The following is a 22,611-nucleotide window of genomic DNA, read 5'->3' on the forward strand; positions in this document are numbered from 1 at the left end:
ATTGTGGCTATCTTATTCCAAGTGTCACATCCACACAAGAATTGCCTGATTTCACATGCAAAACCCTAATCAACAAATATTTCATTACCTATAGATTAGCGACTTTTACTACACAGTACAATATTACTTATCATTAATTTAAAAAATTTCTTCCAGAATGAGTTTCATGCTTTGAAAAGTTGATCTTTTAAAAAGTTGAATTTACTGGGGTGACTGGTTAATAAAATTATATAGGGTTAAAGCATACGATTATACAGCACATCATCTGTATATTGCACTGTGTGTTCACCACCCCACGTCAGGTCCCCTTCCATCACCTTTTGTCCCCCCTTACCTCATCCTGCCTCCCCTGCCCCCCCCCCCCCCCCCCCCCCCCCCGTTCCCTTTGGTAATGAGCATACTGTTGACTGTGAGTTTTTTTCCTTAATCCCTTCACCTTTTCCGCCTGGCTGCCCACCGCAGCCCCTCTGATAGCTACGAGTCTGTTGATAAGCTGATGTTTAGAAAAACACCGAATTTATGCCCTGGTGGCTCAGTTGGTTGGAGCACTGTCCCGTGCACCACACGGTTGCATTTCGATTCCTGGTCAGGGCACATGCCTAGGCTGCAGGTTGGGGTGCATCCGGGAGGCAACTGATCGATGTTTCTCTCGTATCAATGTCTCTATCTCTCTCTCTCCTTCCCTCTCTCTCTAAAAAGCAACAGAAACATATCCTCAGGCGAGGGTAAAAAATACCGTGTTTATGATATAGTTTAGAAGTTCTCAATCCAGGTATTGGGTAATACTTTAATGTTCTTAAAGCAGAACAACCGCTGTCACTAAGCCATTGTTTGGTTTTCAGGACATTATATAATCCACCACAGCAGAATTTTAAAGAAATCACACAAGCCCTTCTCTCACCTCACGAAAGGAACGGGCGCCATCTTGTGTTCGCAAGCCTTCAAGTACCCATGGGTTTTACCGCATTTTCCCCTCCTACACCTGATCGACCCGCTGTGTGGGAGAGTCCACGGTAAAATGGGACTGACCTGGGCAGCGATTCCTATCCTGCCTTCATTGAGGCTCCCTATAGCGTACTTATAGCCGTGTCCGACTTGCCCCAGGATGTTGGCTTCTGGAACCTAAAAAAAAAAAATGCAGTTATTTCCCAATTTAGTTTCCTATAATTCATTTTGATTTTATATTTTTAAATGCACATATACTCCCAATCTGTGTGATATTACTCCAGCATCATACTTCAGCTCCGAGGAAATTGTTGGCTGCGTCTCTGAGTCTCGCAGTGACTGTTTCCTGCCCAGCTCTTGGACAGAAATAGGACACCACCGTGTCCTCCAGAGCCTGGCAGACAGCTGCTGAAGGAATGAATGAACCTAGGAAAAGGGATTCCCCTACAACTCATCAGTAACATAAATGAGTAACATTGTTCCCAGTTCTTATCTGCATGGTGTAGTGTGAGATATACGATGAATTACAGCAAACATGTAAATAGTTGGCAAGCATGGGTAGTAATCCTTTCTTCTATTGAGACTTTTATCCTCAAAAATTAACTGATGGGTGTGTTTATGCATGTGTACATATAGAGGAGAGGAATGGAGAGAAGATTATAATGTTTATTCATAATTTTAACAAATCTGCACTAGAAATAAAAAAAATACAGTTAGCTTCATGATATGGACAGTTAGGGGAGAGAATAGGCAGAAAAGAGAAAGTAGCAAGAAGGAAGACAGCTGGAGAAGTGGGGAGCCTCAGATGACATTGGCAAAGACAGTCCTCGAGCATGCGCACTCAGCGGCGTGGGGAAAGATCAAGTTCTCATACAAGTGGTAGAGAAGGCGTTGGCGCTGGGTCCACCGCCCAGGAGTTCTAAAGCATCAGCATTCTGGCCGAGTCTCTTCCTGATCTTCAACAGCCTCCCAGCTGCCTGGTGGATTCCACTCTCACTGAGCAACAGCCCCATCTTGTGGCCTTTGGTGTATTGGACACCAGACTTCCTTCCCCGAAGCCAAGTTTGGTTTACAAGGATCAAATTTATTATATTATTATAACCAGGGTTAATTCTTGGTATTGGCTCTTGAGGTCAGGCTGTGGGACCACCAGGCTTCCGCTCCTGGCCTGCACTCTTGTGAAAAGCAGATTTAGTCACGCCTTCACCTAAGAATGGTGTCCAAGAGTCGTATGGAATCCTCTCCATTGCATGCGTAATGTTTGGACGCCTTTCCTGCATATCTACGGCTCCACGCGCACCTCATTTCACAGCAGTCGAAACTGTACTGGCAGTTCTCAGATACCCACCTTGACGTTTTCAAATGTTAATGGGCAGGTGGAAGACGCTCTGATTCCCAGTTTGTTTTCTGCTCTCCCTATGTGAAAGCCTTCGGCATCCCGATCAACCACGAAGCAGGTAATTCCTTTGTACCCCTAAGAGGAAGATTTAAAATGTTATCATCACTCGGCTTGTAAGATCCCTTGTTCGCAAAGCGTTCAAAGTAAACAGAAAACGAAGAATAAACATTAGCAATAAACCCTAGTGGACTCAGAACCGCAACATGTGTACATGAAACAAGAATGATTGGAGGGCATTAGAGGCAAAATCAAGGACGTCACTGTTTCCTTTACTTTTGCAGAAGCCATTAGGGATATTAAAGTTATTAGGTTACACTACAGTATTCTATGATCCCGAGAACTCTATGTTCCACATTTAATTTTATTAAGCACTATGAAGTTTTAAACTTTAATTCAATTAAAGGTTACATCAGAGAAAAAGACCAAAGTTAAAATGTATTTATTTTGCTATATGTCTATTTTCCAACTGAATAAAACAGTCTTAAAACTAAATGCTCTAGATAGGTACTTCAATTTTTCATGATTAATTAGAAAATTTGAAATTCTGCGAAATCAGAGAGTAGCGCCCTACACGACACATTAGGAGATAATAAAGGGTTCCCCATGCACAGCAGTCACAGCAGCATTTAGGAGGCTAGTAAATAAGAGGATGAGAAGATGAGAATTGTCTATCTAACGTTTTCAGTACTGAGGGAAATGAGGAATTTAAGACTCAGTCCTAAAAGGAAACGGAAGTAGGAAACAAGTGTAAAGAGAAGACATGGGGTGAGGGGAAGAGAAGAAACCTCGCTTTCACACTTGCCAGGGAAGGGTCCACGTTCGCCATCACCAGGAAGAGCTCTGCATACTCGGCGCTGGTGATCCACATCTTGGAGCCGTTGATGACGTAATAATCTCCCTTTTTGTCTGCTCTGGTCTTCAGAGCAAATGAGTCGCTACCGGAGCCAGCCTCTGAAAGGCAGAAACTTCCTATCTGCACATGGAAGGACAAATATCCCCGATTAATAAGCGTGTTTATACTCTGTATAACAAATACTCACTAATGGCAAAAGAAACGTGTAAATCAAGTGTGCAGCTACTTTAAAAACCTGTGTTTATCAAAACAGTAATGGTACTCCGACAGTGTTATTTTCCCAACCACCCTACTGGTCTAAGGCAGGCTTAAAGACCTACATACACGTATTCAATGTTAAGTTTAACTACACTGACCAATGAAGGTATTGGAAAATATAATTGAGACAAAAAATAATAATTTCACTGTCTCATGATTACTCTGGAAATTTCCAAGCGGCAAACACGAGGCAGAGTATATCTTCCGAGCGACGTTAATTTACTGAGTACTACTTGATCAGCCAAGGGTGCTGCACTGTGGGGTGGAACAGTAAAGTCAACATTACAGCGACTTTTCTCCTGAAAATGTGAAATGTTAGAAAGATCAAACCCATTCCAACGTCTCATCTCCACTCACTTTTTCTGTAGCTAGCATGGTCAAATAGGTAGCCTTTTGTTCTTCTGTTCCATGGTTTTCAATCAGCTTATTGACTACTGTGTTCTGGACGTCACACAACAGAGCCACAGACGCGTCGACTTTGGCTAATTCCTCCACCGCCAGGATGAAGGAGAAAAATGAAGCTCCCGTCCCTCCGTACTTGGTGTCGACGTTGATGGCCATCAGCTGCAGGGAAACAAGGAAGCGCAGATTAAGAAAGCCATTTCTGCAGGGCTAAATATCTTGCCATAACCAGTTAAAACATAAATTGTACCCATATTCATTCTTAATATTTAAATTTGCATGCATATTTTATGTATATGTAAAACATAAAACTATATGCATTTGAAATGCTATAACTATTTGTTGCCATCTGTGATCTAAAGCATAAAAACGAGGGGTAAGATGCTTTGAAAGATAAGGGGATGGAATAGTGAGAAAGTATCTGATATAAATGTATTCTGAGGGCCTTTACTGCTAGGACTGTTGTTGCCTGCGTGAAAACTGCAGGTGCTGCTTTGGTTTGGTTTTTCAGCATGTTCCCTTTCTGCTGATTTCAGCACAAGGAGGACACTGAAGGAAGTAGCCTACTCCTCGGTGGGAACGTCTAGTTTCATTGGGCATAATCTCTTCTAGCCAGACCCTTCCACCTCCACTCTTCAATAATTACATGACCATTCCTTTTTAGGCCACTGTAGCAAATCCAGATGGTTAGCAGACAACATCTGGTGGTGTTGCCCAGAATCGCACTGGACAAGGCCCGGGTGCCCGCTAACACGCCGCACGCCGGCCCAGCCTTCCCGGCAGCGGTTGGGCCATTCGGTGACCACACCCAAGTCTGGACCATGAAACGTCCACGGCACTCCACCTCTGCGTCCTCACTTCAGGCAGAGATCGTGTGTCCGTGCAATTCAACCTGTACCTGGTAACAGGGTAATCCCTCCTCCCATTCTCTCCGGACACTTTGGAATCCCACTACGCTGCAGTCCCGGTGGCGTTCCGAGCTGATGGGAAACTGAGCTGGTGTGGAGACCGGGAAAGGGCGTGGATGAGGAAGAGCTGGGGCACTTGGTGTGCCCGCAGTCTGTGGCAGGCAGGGTAACTCTCTGGTCACACCCCGACAGCTGTCAGAGATGCCGCTTCCATAAGAAGTCACCAGTTTCTCCTACAGTGGGAACACTGTTTTGTCAGCCACTGCAGTAGGTGGCCGCACTGCGACAACAGGAACTAGTTAGGAGTCAGGCGAAGCCGAGAGAAGCTGGTGGGGGATGCACAACCCAGCAGACCCTCGGGAGGACACCACGTCTAAGCAAGAGCAGACTGTGGGGCTGGCAGACAACTTCACTGCTGCGGATGACCGAAAACTAGCCCCTGGGAGACTGAAGTTGAGGCCAGACGCCTAAGCCTCGGAGAGCCTCCAGCATCTGCACGGTGAAGGTGACCCCTGCCTGGGAAAGGGCCTCATGGGTGCTGTGTGACCCACAGTAGTGCCACATCCGATTCCACTTCCCCAAGAGTTTCACTGCTAAAAGAAAGTTGGAAAAATCACTACTGTTCATGGTATTAAAAAGCTGGTCTCCTTAAAACGAGAATAAAATGATTTAGTTAAGTGGGATAGGCTATTTTTCAAACAGTATATAACAGACGAGATTTAAGCCAATGGCTCTGAACAGGAGCTATTAGTTCTGAGATATCCTTCGTATTTAAAATAAAAAATAGGTATCACTTCACACCTGTGGAGAAGGCGAGCTGTTGAGTACCGAGATTTTCAAAGTGTTCTCCCTGGAGCCCCCACCTGGACGGCCTCTCCCTCCACCCGCAGCCAGAACAGTTACACGGCATCTGTTTCAGATGCTGTGCTTCGATTCACGAGCTGTGTGGCTCGAACAGCTGGAAAGCAGCCACCCTGGGGAACGTGGAATTCAGATGTGGCCTTTGCCTCAAGTTCACCACATACCCAGGGATTCAGGTGGGATATCTGCTATACTCTGAAGTTTACTGCGGGCGGGGTCCTCGACCTCGGCAGCGTCATTGAGCTGAAGAATTCTGTGGTGGCAGCTGTTTTGCGGCACGCTCAGCTGTATCCCTCACCTCTACCCCACGAGATGCCAGGAACACGCCCAGTTGTGACAACCAAAAATGCCTCCAGACGCTGCCTAGTGTCTCTTGGGGACAAAATAGCTCCTGAACGGGCACCAATGGTCTAAAGAATTCACTCTCTCTTGCTTCTAAGCTTTTACTTCAAAAGCCCAGTACTTCTAATTTAAATTTTTAATTCAATTAAAAAAAACTTCAGGATCTCAATCGAAAAGAGAACACAGATAACTTTGACCAGGAAGTGTAGAGTTCATTACGCTATCATCACAGTTCCTACATTTAAAAGTTAAAATTTAAAATTAAAACGGATACGTTTTAACCCTTGAGAGTATTTACAAAAGTTTGAAATTGGGAGAATTATGAATTATGTACCCCTTGTTGAAACAATCCTTGTATTACTGATTTCTCCATTTTTGAATTTTCGTCCATTGTTGAAACCAAAGGAGCAACCTGTTCCTGGGCAAATTTTTTCACTGCAGGAAATAAAAAATACTGGTAAGTCTTTATTCGGTTAGTATGACATGCATTACTTTTAAAAAATTTTAAAAGCTCATGTCAAAGAATCCCATCCACGTACACAGATGAAGAGACCGCCCATTGGGCCACGTGTTGTATGATTTCACACACAGACCCCGCCCGGGACCAGAGGAAGGACAAGGTGCCACTGAGAAGTTTGCTCACCTGAGTTCTTTATCATCATCTCCTCGTCCGTGAGCGTTTGCAGTGGGGCGCAGGGGAGCCCCTCACTGGTTACACTGAGCAGAGCTTCTGGCTGGGAAGATTTTAGGGCCCGTGGAGGAGTCTTCCAAGAACACAGGCAAGTTGGGAAGTTTCTTCGTAGCTGTAACAACCGTCCCCAGTGAAGACAGAACACACACACACACACACACACACACAGTACGAGAAGTGTCAGAACATCGGTTCCTTTGGGAGTAACTTTGTAACTCACACTTACACCATGTGTCACCAAAAAGGGAGCTTAACCCGGCCCACTTTAAAATGCACTGTCTTGTGAACAGAAACAAAAATTGGCTTGCTAACACAGAACTGCTTCGCCCAGCAACGAGCTGTTCCAAATAAACACATTTCCCAGATAATTCACTTGTGCCTTCAGAGAAACAGAACTCTGGATGGAACTCATTCTTAAGTCCGGGCTAGTTTTGTTTCTCTGGCTTCTCATCAGTAAGAGACAGCACAGCGGAAGAAGGCTTAGGAGAACCGGCTCGGGGGTCTGAAAGGACTCCTTTCGAACCCTAGCATCTGGTGTTAATACTAAATAACCACGTAGTCTTGGACACGTGATTTTAAACCTCGGTTAGAATCTCTCAGTGCTAGTTTCCCTCCCTGTCGAGCGCGGAGAATTGGTGAAGGTTAATGAGAGAACCCAGAGAAAGGGCTGAGCGCAGGATCCCCCGACCACAGGCGCTCACTGCAACGACTGTTTCCACTGTGACTTGTGCTAAGAACTCAGCTGGGTGGTCACAGTGGCAGCAGCCGCAGCAGTTCCCTCATCCACCTGCAAGGCTTTCCCTGTCCCAGTGTCCCAAACCTGTCAACTTGCCAGCTTGACTCAGCATTGGCTTCGCTACAGTGTTACTGAAGAAAGAGATCATCCAATTTTAAATGTTTGTTGTACCTTTCCAATTTTCTTTTGTAGAGTTTTAGTACTAGGGAAACAAATAAGGTACTAGCCATTTCCTGAACCTACAAACATGCTAAGTAGAAGAAGCCAGTCACAAAAGAGCACATATTATATGATTCTGTTTATAGGAAAACCCAGAAGAGAGAAATCCAGGGACAGAAAGGAGAACGCTGAGGCTTCCTGGGGCTGGGGCCAAGGGGCGGGCATGGCCGCCCTGCAGAAGGCCACAGCGGACTCTCTGAGGCAGCGACTTTCCACCTTTTCCCTCTCACGCACACATAAACTAATTCTACGAAAGTTGTGCTACTACTAAAAAGAAATTATTTTTTGCTGATCTGATGAACAGTTGTACTTCTGATGTGTCCCCACACTGGAAGGGTATTGCTGTTTTGGACAATACGAGGGAGAAGAGGGGCGTGTCCGACTAAACAGCCAAGTGTTGCATGCTTAAAGAGTCTTGCAGCACGCCGCTCGAAAATTGCTGTTCTGGATGGCGAGTGTTCCACAGCTGAATTATGGTGATGGCTGCACAACTCTGTACATTCATGGAAAATCATTATACATTTAAAAAGACTAAGTTTTGTGGTATGTAAATTATTGCTCAATAAAGCTGCATAGAAAAAAAAACTGGTGCTTTCCTTTTATTCAACAAAAATTAAAAGAGGACACCTGGCATGTACAGAGGGAAGTGGCACAAAGGGAAAGAGAACTTTCCCCAGCTTCTGAGATGCGTGTGATTTAGACAGGGCAACAAGATACATGTTCTGGAAGAGGCTGTCAACAACCAGCATGGCTCAGTGGGCTGGGCGTCTTCCCACGAAGCGAAAGGTCACCGTTTGATGCCCAGTCAGGGCACACGCCTGGGCTGTGGCCTGGTCCCGGATGGAGCCTGTGTGAGAGGCAACTGATCGATGTCGATGTTTTCCTCCCTCTCTTTCTCCCTCCCTTCCTCTCTAAAACTAAACAAAATCTTAAAGAAAAAAAAAAAAAAAACCAGAAACAAAGCAAATGCAAGATTAAAAAGCCAACGTATCTATCACTGCACTGTATTTCTCAAGAGGCCGGAGTATACTGCACACACTGAGAAGTGCAGCGCTCTAACGGGAGAAAAGAAACAAGAGTCCCCACGTGTGAGACCACTGGTGATCCCTCCTACACACCCGCCAGTCCCCGCGGTTACGTGCCACGGGGCACCTGTGTTCCACTCCCGATTCACCTGGGAAAAGAAACAGTGGCCAGACAGAGGGAACACGTGTACGTCTGAATGTTTCTACTTAAATCTGCTTTGTTTTGAGAATCAGGAGACAAAGGTTAGGGCAAGGGTGCACAGAACATTTTTTTCCTTGTTAAAACTGGGACACGAACACTTTGGACTAGAAAGAAGGATGGGGTTACACCAGGTACTGTCTTCCTCCTGATGAGGCGGATGGGAAGAGCAGAGAAGAACGAACGGTAAGGAGAAGAGCAGTAAGAAATGGAAGTGTAACTGGGCCAGGAAGGAGGGGAGTGTTGCTGTGGAAAGCAGCTCTGGAGCAGCAGGCACAAGGAAGGAGGGAGGGAGGGCGGGAACAGGAGGGAAGAGAAGCCGGTGCGCTTTGGCTGCGTGGCTGGTGGTGGAGTCGTGGAAAGGCCCCTCCACACACACTTGAATGAAAGGGCCAGCTGTCTTCTCCACAAAAGGCTCATGAAACTTGCCTGGAACATTTCAAAAGCTGCAATCCATTGCCCACGTTTCTTACTGCTAGGGGACATTATGTACTAAACCCACTACAGAATTCTTCACGTCTCTCAGTCAATACATGATCATCCTGGCTACATTTATCTTTAACACAAACTCCACTGCTGAGAAACTTAAGTAGCCATTGGGGCCCAAGACAATGTCCATTCGTTCCCGCTGGCGCTGTGTGACGTCCTTACCCTCAGTGTTGCTACTGAGAAAGAACTTGACTATTTAACACACAGCAATTATTTTAGAGTTGCAAGATGAGCCATCAGAGGCCAGCGTGCTTTAAAAAGGAGGATGGTACACAAATGCAGGGCAGGGCTGCTAGAAGTGCTCACCAGAAAACACAGTGGCCACGTGCTAGGTGAACGGAACCCATTCACCCAAAGCCACGGGACTGCAAGTGTTCCCTACGCTGATTGGCAGAAAAAAATTTCCCTTTCCTATGACAGTCTTTGATAAAGGAAACGTCTCCTCCCCTTGCCTTCACCCACACAGCCCGAGGCTGCAACGATGATTTCTGACTGTCCCCTGCCCTCCAGGATTGACCTCAGCCTCTGTGGCTTCGGCGTCCACTCCATCAAAGTGATTTTCCACAGTTATAACCCACCGCACCACATCATCACATTTTTTTGTGGAGAGCAGCCACTGCTCCTGGAGCGGAGTAACGGTTATTTATGCCTTGCCAAGAACTGTTCTGTTGCACTTAGCAGCACCGGTGCCCGGACCTGGGGTCTGTGGACTCCTATGGACAGAACCGAAGTCCACGGGCTTGGATGGCACTACATTGATATCTTTATCTCACTAACCTCTAACGGAAATAGAGCATTGTCGAGGCAACGAGTGACAGTAGTGTTAGGCGTTATCTGTGACTCTGTTGCCAAAAGAAATTACAGATATTTTAATATCACATAACAGTTGGTCCAAATACCTTGAAATATTGTTGGTGCTCATTACCACTTCAAAATCATACAGTTATTCAAACTGCTGTCAGATTTTATTTAAGAAGCACACGTTACTATGCTACAATTAAAAATATTTTAATAACTTTTATTAGAGTTTATTTCCTTTGTAACTCTATATTAACTTATGCATTTAAAAGTATTTTGAGAAAAGTATTTTTACTACATTGCTATATACCAGCAATTTTCAACCCATGCGCACAAGAATTCTTAACACGTGCAACACCCGACTACTTAGTCAGGGGCACTGACCTCTTCTCCCTCAGATTGCCAAATTTACAGAAATGACAACAGCCAGCACAACAGTAGCCATCTGGTGTGATGGTATCAAAATTATAACTATTTTTTGTCAGATTGGCAAAAGGTCTATTTCTCGGTGTGCTGCAGAATTTTAGTAATAAGTGTATGTGTGCCTGAGATGACAAAGGTTGGAAATCGCTGCTGTGTGCCTTTCACCCACAGCACGAGACCCGGCTCAGACCTCTGACCGCCGAATGCTCTGGAGAATCTTTCGCTAGAGTCGTTTAGTTTTGCCATTATGTTTCTCATCACCTCTCTCCTTGGCGTCCCGCATACTGAGGTGCGGTTCCAAACACCCTTCAAGTGCGTCACGCCTGGGGGCTCTGACCACGTAGGAAAGGCAAAGGAGACGAGAGAGAAGCTGTGCTAACCTAGAGACAGCGCCCCCTTCAATTTTCCCAAGGAAACGCTTTGTTGGCACCAGAATGCTTCACCTGAAATCCCTGTTGTCACTGGGTCCCACCGCCTGTGGCCCCCTGGTGCTCTTGCCTGCAGGGGTGTGTGTGGGACTTGGATTCCCTTCCAGCGTCACAGAGCTCTTGCTGGGAGCTTGTGACGGTGAGAAACCCCACTCTCCCTACACAGGATGCATTCTCTCACTCACACCCAGTACACAGGTCTGTTGACCCCCCACCGGCACCATCCCCCCCACCCCATGAGAAGCACTGATGGATTAGAGTGGGGTGCCTGGGTCCAGTTCCTTTTGTCTCTAGTCTACAGTACCCAGTGTTGGGGCAGAAAAATAATTTTCCTTCTACCCCTGAAGTTCTTCTGGCTGGTCCAATCATCAAATTGCAATGAGACAGATTATCAGAAGAAAAACAAATTAAAGCTTAATAACACGTATACATCCTGTATACTTGGTAGAGACTCAGGAACCCGGAGCAACTGGCCAAAATGGCAGAAGCCACTGTCTTAAATACCAAAAGACGCGGGGGGTGGCGAGCCAGTTATGGGAGGTGACCAGGAAAAGAGCCGCACTCGAGGGTGACACTGTTATGCAGATTTAAGTTGTCCACGTAGAAACATCCAAACCTGTAACAATTTTTATTACGAGTTTATTTGAGCCAGAGTGACGACAATTGCCTGGGAGGAAAATCTAAATGGACTGAGCAATGCTCCGGAAACAATGGCAGTTTTTGCACTTACTGTATACATAAGAATCAAAGGGGAAGAGGTGAGGAGGTTACATGAAAGCCATTGGTGATGGGTTAGGGAGGCGGGAGAAAGCACAGTGGGGAGATCTCTGGGACTGGATAACAAGTAAAACCAACAGACATACTTCTTTTTAGGTAGGTGGGTATAAGATGGTTCGAAGTTAACAATGAACATGGTAACAGTAACAATGAGAGGCTCAGTGGTCTCCCCCTCCGGTGGGAAACTGTGCCCTGAGGGGTCTGGAAAAAGGAAATTACCCTGACATTCCAAAGGCCCATTATCTATCCTAGCTGCAAAGAGAAGATAGGCCCTGGCCAGGTTGCTGGCTTGGCGGGATCATCTTCCTGGAGGGGCTCCCGTAGGCGCACAAGCAGGAGGCAATCCAAGCTTCTCTCGCACATCCCTGTTTCTCTTTCTCAAATCAGTGACTATATCTTACAGTCAGGGTTTTTAAAAAAAGACAATAGACAGCTCAGTTCAGTTAAAGATCGACCTTTGTCAAGAAAGATACCAGCCTACGCCACGACTCACTTTTAGCTAGAAAGTTTTAATTTCAGACCATCCTATGTGGTTACCCGAGGTCTGAGTTGGTAAGACTGCCATGCAGGCCTCCCCTGGGCCTGTTGGGTTTAGTACGTGGCCCCTTTTCCAGCCACAAAGTCCAGGCCTTCTCCACTAGCAGTGAAGGCCGGCCTGGCACGGAGAAGGGAAGACCTTTACAGATCTCCCTTACAAACAGAAATGTCCGTTAACAAAGGTCATCTTCGACTTGGTTTTCAGAGCTTCTCCCCCATCTGCTGTCTCTTAAAATCAATCAGACTAAAATAATCCTTGTTAAAGAACTATATACTGGGGGGCAAACTCTGCTCCCCTTCACCACAGGTAGTTAACTAGTTATTAGTTAAGTAAGGAAACAAAGGGAATTGGACACATTGAGTTCAATAACCTGGGGAGCAGAGGTCTGTTTGCTTCCCCAGGAACTTACAGCTTCACAGTCAGGGGATCCCCGCTCTGATATCATATTATTGGGGGAGGGGATGGCGCAGGGGTTGGTGCCTGACTACAGAGTCCTGTCAGCCTAACCTGGGAAAGGGATCATTGGCTGGGCGTGGACCCATCAAAAGCCCATGAATGCTTAGGAAGCTCATTGGTTATTTTGTAAAAGCTCCTGGTTATAACCCAAGGGAACAACCAATCAATTTCTCTCTCTCTCCCTCTCTCTCTCTGAGACCTGCACTTGCCAGACTTGCTTGTGCCAGGGACCACACGCACCCATGTGGGTCTAGCAGCCGTGTGGGCCCGCATCAGGCTCCAAAGGACTCAGCTTTAACATGACGCAGAAACTGTGGATGCTGGCCCTTGTTTTGGCCTTGCTGGACATGGTTGGCCCTTTTCCATGGCGGGATAGATGATGATGGGGCACTGGAAACCCAGGGGCAGCCTTCCACCAGAACAAACTTTGCCACACCAGTCTCCCGTTCAAGGTCTGAAACGCTTTTCTCACGACCCTGCGGGACAGTCTGATTTCCCCTGGCAACACTTCGTTTCTGAAACTTCTTTCCTTCTCCCACCCCCTTCAGTGCGGCTGGTTGACCCGTAATGATTCTGAGACTAATTCCCACGTTTGGGGTTTCCACCACACCAACATGCAATTCTCTGACACCGGCTCAGCGTCCTACAATTCAGCCCAACTCCGACACTGTCCACCTGGAGACAGTGTCAGATCCCACAGGTTAAAGACTCAATCCCACAAGACCACACCCCCCCTTTCAGACGCTAGTCACAAGTCCAGGTTGTCACCTGCACTTCTGACTGACCAGCTATAGATCAGAGGTTCTCACAACCCCCTTCCTGAGTTCATTTAATTTGCTACAGCAGTTCACACAGCTCAAAAAAGCATTTTACTAACTGGATTATGATGCACAGGGCCACGTACTGGGGAAAGGGCTCAGAGCGTCCAGGCCCTCTCTGAGGGCGCCACCCCCTCCCCCTAGCACCTCTAGGTGCCTACCAGCCCAGGAGATCTCCAAACTGTCCTTTTGGGTTTCTATGGAAACTTCGTTACATTGATCATTGTACTACTAGGATGAAACTGTGGGGTGACCTGCATGATAGATAGGGGAACCTCTCTCTAGTGTTTATGCAATTTCCTATGAACCTAATTACAGGTTTCAAATTAGAAAGTTTCTAAAAATTGTGAAAAATTATATAAGTGGAGCGTTTTTAAAACGGAGTTGGAACCACAACCCAGAGGAACTGCTTTGCAGGTCTTACTCCTCAACTCTTTGAGCTTAAACGGGGCAAAATGATCTCTGGACTGGGCGAAAGCGGCACTGTGTCCCCAGGCGGCTGTCTGCAAGGCTAACAGGAAAGCAGCACGCCCACCTGGCTCAAGACTAACGACATTCAGCTTCGTTGCCAGCTTATTCGCACCTATAGAAATTCCTCCCTCAGCTTATTAACACCACCGACGTTCCTTCCTCACAGTCATGAAATCGTTCTCCCCCCTTCCGGTCTCTTCACCTCCTCATGGGGCCTGCAGGGCTTCTGTCTGAAGCAGTGCTTCTGGAACAGCTATTCTCCTGGATTCCAGACGCTGGCTGCTTCTCACTTTGACCTTTTATTGTCAGGTTAACAAAATGAAAGAAAAAACACTCCAGTGAATAACTTTTGACATGCATTATCTCACACCTGTGTACTATCTGTAAAACCATCTGGAAGTAGGAATTCTGTGTCAAAGGGCAAAATGAACTCAAAGTTCTGATAAAATTTCCCAAATTGTCTTTCGCAGCAGTAAAAACTTTTTTTTTTTTAAATCCTCACCCGAGGACATTTTTTCACTGCTTGTAGAGGGAGAGAGAGAGACATCAACATGAGGAAGTGAGAAACATCCTCTGGCTGCCTCCCCTATGTGCCCCGACTGGGGTCGAACCCACAGCCTTTCAGTCTACGGACAGCTCCCCAAACGACTGCGCCACACTGGCCAGGGCATGCAGCAGTTAAACCATCCTAACTCCCCCTGGCAAATGATTAACTGTTTTCTGGCAAGAGCAAAATTCTGAAATGCTCTGCATTAAATTACAGTGAGAGAAAGAATTGTTAGTCTGTTAATAGCTTCAGGCCAGCTAACAAGAATGTTTCTGTTATTTGCACTTCCTGTTGGGACTCAGATTAACTTCCAGGTGGCTATTCCCAGGGGCTATTTCAACCAGGCACATCTCACTCCAGGAGCCCCGGCTGCTTCACAGGTGGGCTTGCACCTGCTGTCCCAGCCAATCCACAGGAGTGAACATTTCTCCCACCCCTTTGCCTAGAGCTCCCGGATATCCTTTCAGACTACATTTTCCTCCCTCCTCCCCTCACCTGAAGTATCAAAGAGCTTGGAAACTTTAGGTGGATGGACTGTCCCTCCTACCTGGCCATGCTGCTGGTGGTCATGCTGCAAGACCAGTCTCCTTTCTGGCTAGCATTCTGGCTGGATAAAACCTCACTTTCCAAAAGACCAGAAGTAGAAGGTAATTTTTTTTTGTTTAATGTTCCCTATAACCTTGTCAAAGCAGCTTGCCAGCTAGTATTTGTGTTTCTGCACCCACATGATAGGTGAAACATTGTATCACAATGTACTCATATTTGTATTTCTCTTAAGAGTTTGGGCACCTTTTCATATGTTTGAGAACCATCTCCACTTTTTCCTGTTTATTGTTAATTCATGTCCTTTGCCCATTTTCCTATTCAGTTTCTTTCTCTTGGTGATTTCCAGGAGCTCTGTATAAATTAAGGAAATGAGCTCTTTGGTGTTAGGAGTTTGTCATTCGTCTTGGCTTATAGTTTAGTTTATTTTATAATGCAAACGTTTTTGATTTTTATGTTGTCAAAATCAATCCTTAGTGATGACATCCAGCTTTTAATTAAAAGGACCTTCCTTACTCTAAGATAATAAAGGGGTTTGCCCAGGTGGCATTTTCTGCATTCATGGTCTACATTTAATGTGATTGTTTAGACTGGCTAAAGATAATAGATGCATGAACAAATTTACCTTTCTCCTAAGTCCTTGTTGACTTACTAGTCCACAAAGACCACATAATGATTCTAAGCTAGATGATTAGAGTACCCGCCCTTGGTAAGCATTTTGGTGGTATTTTTAAGTCCTCTTTCACTGATTCAACTTTAGGGACCAAGGCAAGGTAAAATAATATTATTTAATGATATAGCTAAATGGGTATGCCAATTAAAAGAAGGGTCTTTTAACTCAAATAATCAGGATATCTTGTTCTCCAATCTTGCTGGAAATTATAGAATGTTTTAAAAGTAAATGAACAGTGAGATATAATTGCACACTTATTGACAGAATGGCTAAAATAAAAAAAAAATGGCAATGCAAACTGCTGACATGGATGGGGAGGAACTGGACCACACCAGCGGCTGGTGGGGTTGTGAAGTGGTAGCGCGCCCTGGAAACCAGTTTAGCAGTTTCAGTAATCCTGCTGCTGGGCATTCATCTGGAAGACATGAAAACGTAAGCTGGAACAAAAACCAGTAACAGAGATGTTCACAGTAGCTTTATTCACAGTAGTCGAAAACTGGAAAGTGGATGTCTTTCAGCGTCTGAAGGGGGAACCGCATGCGACTCGTCCCTGTCATAGTGTGCGGACCAACAGGAACCTCAGAGCTGGCGTGAAGATCACTTTAAGCTGAAGACGAACGAGATTCGACAGATGCAGAAACGTCCTCTGGGAGCTTCCCTTACCCATCAAAGCAGCAACTTCTGGGAAATGAGGCCACCACAGAGCCCCTCTCGGGGGAGTTTTATGGAAAGGCCACTCACACCTGAACAGAAAGCCGTGGCCAACTGGAACGCACAGCCTGTGTTAATCCCCCTTCTGCTCTGCCTTTCTGCAACACCCGCCTCGAATGCTCCCTCACGTCCTCCCCTTTCATTCCCTCAGGTGCCCCACACCCATTTGGGATGGCTCTGGCTATCACCTACTGTATCTCTCATATTTATACATAATATACATGTTAAAACTTCCGGTTACAAGTTTTACTCACACTCTTTAAGGTCTAAAATAGAATTAATCAGGTTCCTCTGCTGCCCCTAAACTACTTACCCTCCAGGGGTCCTGTAGGGGACCTCACGGAGGCACAGCACGGCTCCAGAAGCAAAGGCATCTGGGAAATGCTAGACTCTTAACTCTGTAGCGCCAGGCTCGGCTGACCGCCCAGGAAACTGGAATGCCCCCCCTCCCCCACCGCCCCGGAAGGTGGCTAATGAATGTACAGAGTTTTAACGGCCTGAAGTTATCTGTGGACTGAGGAATGTGTTTTCTTTCTGGTGTCCTACGCTGACTCCCCGCCTATAAAAAAGAGCCCCTGTCCTGGGAGGGGTGTGGGTTCTTCCCTGCTGGCCACCACTGGGAGCAGATGCCTTCATTGTATATCTAAGTTTCTCCTACTAAAGCTCTTATGAATTCGCATAAGTTTACATGCCAGTTCTTTGGAACTGATCCTGAATTTAGACTTCTGGGGCTTTCCCCCCAACATGTCCCAATCTTTGCCCATCACTAAGCCATTCCATTTAGATTCCTCCATTTCAAGAATTTCAAGTCTTCCTTTACCCATGGGTCTTCCTTTCTAAGCATCAGCGGTATTACCCTTGTTGAATGCTTTGTTACACCATAGGTGCACTTTTGAAATGGCCTAAGTGGTATCTGTGATATCGGTTCCTTCTGCAAGCTACTGACCATCTGATCTTGTAAAAACCCTGTGGCAAACAGCATCTTAGCATCTCAATGGCTCTCAGAATCTTGTAGATCAATTTCTATAGTCAACAAACTGGGTGTGGCAACTAGTATGTTGACACTGAGTTTTCTACAAGAGTACAAGGAGAAAGGCCACCTTTCCCACCTCATAAAGCACACTTGGAGCACAGGTCTACACGTAGTTCTCAAACGGGGACAGGATTTTGCCTCCAGGCACACTTCGCAAGGACTGCAGACATCTCTGGTCGCTCACTCACAGTGCTGAGTACGGGGCCTACAATGTGCAGGGCAGGGTCTCACAATGGACAATTCTCTGGCCTCCAATGTCCACGGGGCCTCAGTCAAGAAACCCTGGTCTAGCGCTTAGGAAACAAGGAATCAAGGCAACGGGAACCCACGATAGGACCAGTGTGCTGAAGAGAAAAGTTCCGACATGTCCCGAAAGTAAACCGCAGCAGGCTGGAGAGGGAGAGGCAAAGAACAGTCAAGAGCTGAGGGCAGCTGACAGGACCGTGCACATTCCTGAGTGTACGCTGCATCTCTGAATTAACTTCAGGTGCTGCCCCCAGGATTAGTATCAGAGAGAGAATAGCCAGGTATCCAGGAGCCTCTGAAGTTTCCAGCCCACTATCCATCCAAAGGAGCAAACGGGACTCTGCTCCTGCTCCAGAACCAGCTCACTTCACCTCTTCCTGCCCGCCCCCCACCCCGCCCATCTATAGTCAATGTAAATTCTTTCAAAATGACTTCCATTGTTCTTCCCCCAAACAAAATGTACAGAAGTTCTGGCCAACTCCAGGAAGGGCGACTTGTTACTTTCCCACCTGGCCCTGCTGCTGGTGCTTTATGACTTCACGCCCCAGGACCTGGTCCTTTTCCTTGCTTGTAATGGCCCATAACCACCCCCCCCCCTTTTTTTAAGGCTTTTGGCTGTGGAAGTTAAAGTTTTGTTTTGCAGTACAAAGACCTTTAGAGAAAAGGGAAAGACACTGACGGCTGCCAGAGACCTTGACGGAGACTTCAACTTCCTGAAACCAGAGAGAAAGAAGGGTGGAAACAAAGAGACACTTGCAATAGCAAAGAAACTCGAACTTTTCTGTTTGACGAGTAGTAACCTTACGAATGTCTGCGTCTTGGTGAACAACAGGGCTGCGACCCAGGGCTGTGGGCGGTGCTCACAGCTACAGGGACAAGCTCCGACCTCACTCCTTCCTATAAGAGCAACTGCCACTTGAATCCATTCCATCACCCAGCAGACTGATCACACCCACTGTCCTGGCCGAGGATTCCTTAGGGTGTGTTCCTACCTCCCCACTTTTGCTGACACATGTCCTTGAACTGGAATCTCCACCCCTCTGCTCTTTACCCTAAATCTAAGCCATCCCTTCTTGCTGCTCAGTGCAAGCCTCACCTCCTCTATGCACGTCTGTCCATACTATCAATATTTATTTAGCATTAGCAAGTCGCTGTCTTGTCCCAATATGCACTTCTTAACATATATGCCCTGTCTCCCCAATTAGAAATGCAATTTCCTTGAGGTTAAGGACCCTGTGGTAAACGTATAGATCCCTAAGACTGATCAGAATACCAGTGTATTTTGCAGTGAGCAAAGACACCCACAGCCCCAGAGTTATGGAAATAGTTTCTGCCTGTATGAACAGCTAGTGTTTATTGAGTATTGGCAATGTGCCAAGAGCCGTCCTGCACACTTAACATCTCATATCTCATTTAACACTACTGTTAACCCTGCTTTGCAGAAAAAGAAACAGATGCACAGAGGGGGGCAGTAGCTTGTCTAAGGTCGCCCGGCCAAGAGGTAGCAGAGGATTCAAACTCAAGTGGCCTGACTTCGGAACCTCTGTTTAATCACACATGAAGTCTCTGTTTAGCTACCAAGCTCTCTCCACCCAGATGCCAAATACATGAACAAAAAGAGCACTGATGACTTCCAATAGCACAAAGCTGAACAAGATTTACGCCTAGTCTAGCAGTTACAGGAACGGACAGTCCTGTACAGCAGTGGTCCCCAACCTTTTTGGCACCAGGGACCGGTTTCCTGGAAGCCAGGAAGGTAGAGGGTAGGGTCGGACAAGAGGCAGCCCGGTTCGGCACTGGAGTGGGGATGGTGGTGGCGCAGGACAGGTGGAGAGAAGCTCTTGGAACCTGTTCCTGCTGTACAGGATGAACTGAACAAGGAATTGCCTTAAGGATATTTTTCAATAAGGACCTCTTGAAAAGTATCAAGCTGCCTAAAATGCTTGGCACCATTGGCTCACTAGAAGGACAATTCCCCACAAACTGGGTTTTTCAAACAAAATGCACAGGTGAGTTCTAATCTTCAGGAACAGAAAGATGTGAGGAGGCAGCGTGGACTAAGTGCCAGTGTTACCACCTGAGGTTGTGTGACAAGAGGAACACTGCCTCTCGGTTCCTCATGGGGAAAAGAAGTCACTAATACCTGCTTCACAGCATTCACAGAAAGAGGAAATAGGGTAGTGGGTGTTCAATGCTGTCCCTGGTCCATAGTAGATGCTCACTAAATGCTGACTCTCCATTTATCTTTGCATAGGGACAAAAATTAGCCTTACCTTCCATTTCTCTGCCCTCCAGACCACTTCCTATGATAGCAATCTAACTAAATCATAGCTATAATTATGTAACTCCAAGGCTCAAAACCTTCTATGCCTTTCCACAACCCAAAGGAATTTAAGGAATCCAAAATTCCTTAAAATGACCCTATCCCTTTTCACATCAGTGTTCTCCCCACTCCTTTCCCCCTCCCAAAATCCAAACCCAGCTTCCAAAGAGCCTGTCCCTCCCCAAGTCGTCCTAGTCATCTGTCCCTCCTACGAACCCACAGGCAGATCGCGGACCCCTTAGAATTTGTATGACACCTAAACGCCATGAGGGGGGTTGAATACAGTTCTAATCTCCCCACCGAAAGATAAACTCCTTGTAGGTAAGTGTTTGGGGTCTTTGTTATACCTGTCCTAGCACCCGGTGCCTCATGCATGGCAACGATAAGCTAATATTGAAGGACACTGGGCGCCACTTTAAGAGCCTCACATGCACATACAAATTCACGTAATCTTCACAACAACCCTACAACCCTATGGGTATAGGTACTATTATTTTCATCATTTTGCAGATCAGGAAACTAAGACCCAAAGAGGTTAAGTAACATGCCAAGATTATACTACTAGGAAGTGATAGAGCCTGGGTTCGAACCCAGGCAATCAGACTGCAGAACCCTCATTCTTAACCACTATGCTCCAGTCACCATCCCATCAGCTACGTTAGCTAGAACATGTAAAAGTGCTTTAAAAACTATGAAAAATGATAAGCCACCACAAAACCAACAAATTCAAACAAATTAGGTCTCTGGTATCTCTAAGGAAGGGGAGGAGGCATCAGACCAGAGTTGGAACACCAGCTGTTACTTTCTAGTTGTGGGACCCTGAGCAAGTCACTTAATCTTATTCAGCTGCAGGCTCTGCACCTGAAAAATGAAACTACTTTTTAGGATGGTTGTGAGAATTAAATAAATGATGCAAAAAGAGTCAAACCTGTGAAACCCAGGCAATTTTCTTTGCCAAACTATTAAACAACAATTAGGAAATAAGCCCTGGCTGGTGTGGCTCAGTGGATTGAGAGCCGGCCTGCGAACGGAGACATTACTGGTTCCATTCCCAGTCAGGGCACATGCCTGGGTTGCGGGCCACGTCCCTAGCTGGGGGCACGTAAGAGGCAACTATCGATGGATCTCTCACACATGGATGTTTCTCTCCCTCTCTTTCTCCTTCCCTTCCTCTCTGTCTAAAAATAAATAAATAATTAAAAAACAATTATAAAAGAGTATTATGTAATAACCACAACGACGTGTTTGTTTCTTCGCAACAACATGCTAACATTATTGGACTAATTTTTTAAATACACCAGGGCTGTAAATATCAAATAACTTTAATTATTGCTAATGAAACAAAAAAGAGTCCTGCCTCTGGGCAGCAGTTGAAGAGCCTTTAACTCATTAAGCAAATAAAAAGAAATATAAAAAGTAAACAGTCTGCATGGGAAAGGTCCCAAGGACGTGTACTGACACACGGGAATGTATCCAAATGCCTGCGGGTTCTGGGAAGCATGCCATAGAGCGCAGGGCTGAAGAAACTGGGGCTGTTTAATGTAAAAAGAACCCAGACACCAGAACTGTTGAAGAATCAACGTAGGTCCAGAGAGCTGAATTAGGAACAGGTGGCTATTCCCGGGAGCGGGGTTTCAGCTCCAGTTCGAGGAAGCGGGACAGGCTCCCCTGTGCCAAGGCGAGCCCATCCATGAAGATGCTCAGGCATCAGCCACGAGATAAGGACCAGAGGGAGTTCTCTTCATGGTCGCTAAGTCCGACCGACCTACTTCGAGGTCCCTTCCTAATTATGCCTCAGGACCGCAGAAGGGAGGACAGGGAAACACTGTGCCCGGAACTGTACCTACATTTTAACAATCTTTTTTTTCGAAGGGAGGGGGCATGAAATTTATAACCTTTGGGTAAAGGTTTCATCGGAGAGGTGTCATCTCTGCAAAATACCTCCAAAGATCCGAGGCTCGATGGCTCCCCAGGCCCAATAATAGTCTGCAAAGGACATCTTGCAGGGGCGGCTCTCCGACACCACGCAAAGTGCTAGCTCCGCAAAGGATGCTTCTAGGCCATCCCCTAGCCCCCTTCTCACCAGCTGCCACTTCCAACCCGCCTTAAAGAAGCTGGGGCCGGCTCGGCCGGAGGTCTGGAGGGAGGTCACGGTCGCGGTCGGCTCGCAGTGAGCCTGACCGCGCGAAGGGACGGGCGCCTCAGTCCCGTTAGAAGACTGCTGCCGGGGCCAAGGTTGTCCCAGGCCCCTAGCACGCCCACCGCCAGCACACTCACCAGCGCGCTGCCGCGCAGTAGCCGAACCACCGCTCCCTCCATCTGTGCCGCAGGCCGCACGGCGTCGCGGATCAGGCGAAATAGCTCCTGTAAGTCCCCGGGCCGCTAGCTGGCACTTAGAAGCGGTGGATCCAGGGCCACGCCCACTCCGTGCCCGCACACGCCCATTTCGTACCCGCCTACCCGCACTCTTTGACCACACCCCCTCGCGCCTACGGAACC

The 22,611-nt window shown here is 46.7% G+C and overlaps 1 protein-coding gene across 4 annotated transcripts; it reads right to left on the reverse strand.

Annotated features, from left to right (window-relative positions):
• Positions 1-1,029: 1,029 nt before the first annotated feature.
• On the reverse strand, positions 1,030-22,552 carry LOC112300262 (short/branched chain specific acyl-CoA dehydrogenase, mitochondrial; the record flags this gene model as incomplete). Of its 4 annotated transcripts, none has more annotated exon segments than XM_053917844.2 (8): positions 1,030-1,122; positions 2,294-2,419; positions 3,147-3,317; positions 3,813-4,019; positions 6,303-6,403; positions 6,612-6,771; positions 14,239-14,332; positions 22,390-22,543. In XM_053917844.2, coding segments are annotated over 6 exon segments (717 nt in total), but the record flags the coding sequence as incomplete, so codon positions are not given.
• Positions 22,553-22,611: the final 59 nt, after the last annotated feature.

The sequence above is a fragment of the Desmodus rotundus genome, unplaced genomic scaffold (assembly GCF_022682495.2).
Source record: "Desmodus rotundus isolate HL8 unplaced genomic scaffold, HLdesRot8A.1 manual_scaffold_349, whole genome shotgun sequence".
Taxonomy (NCBI): Eukaryota; Metazoa; Chordata; class Mammalia; order Chiroptera; family Phyllostomidae; genus Desmodus; species Desmodus rotundus.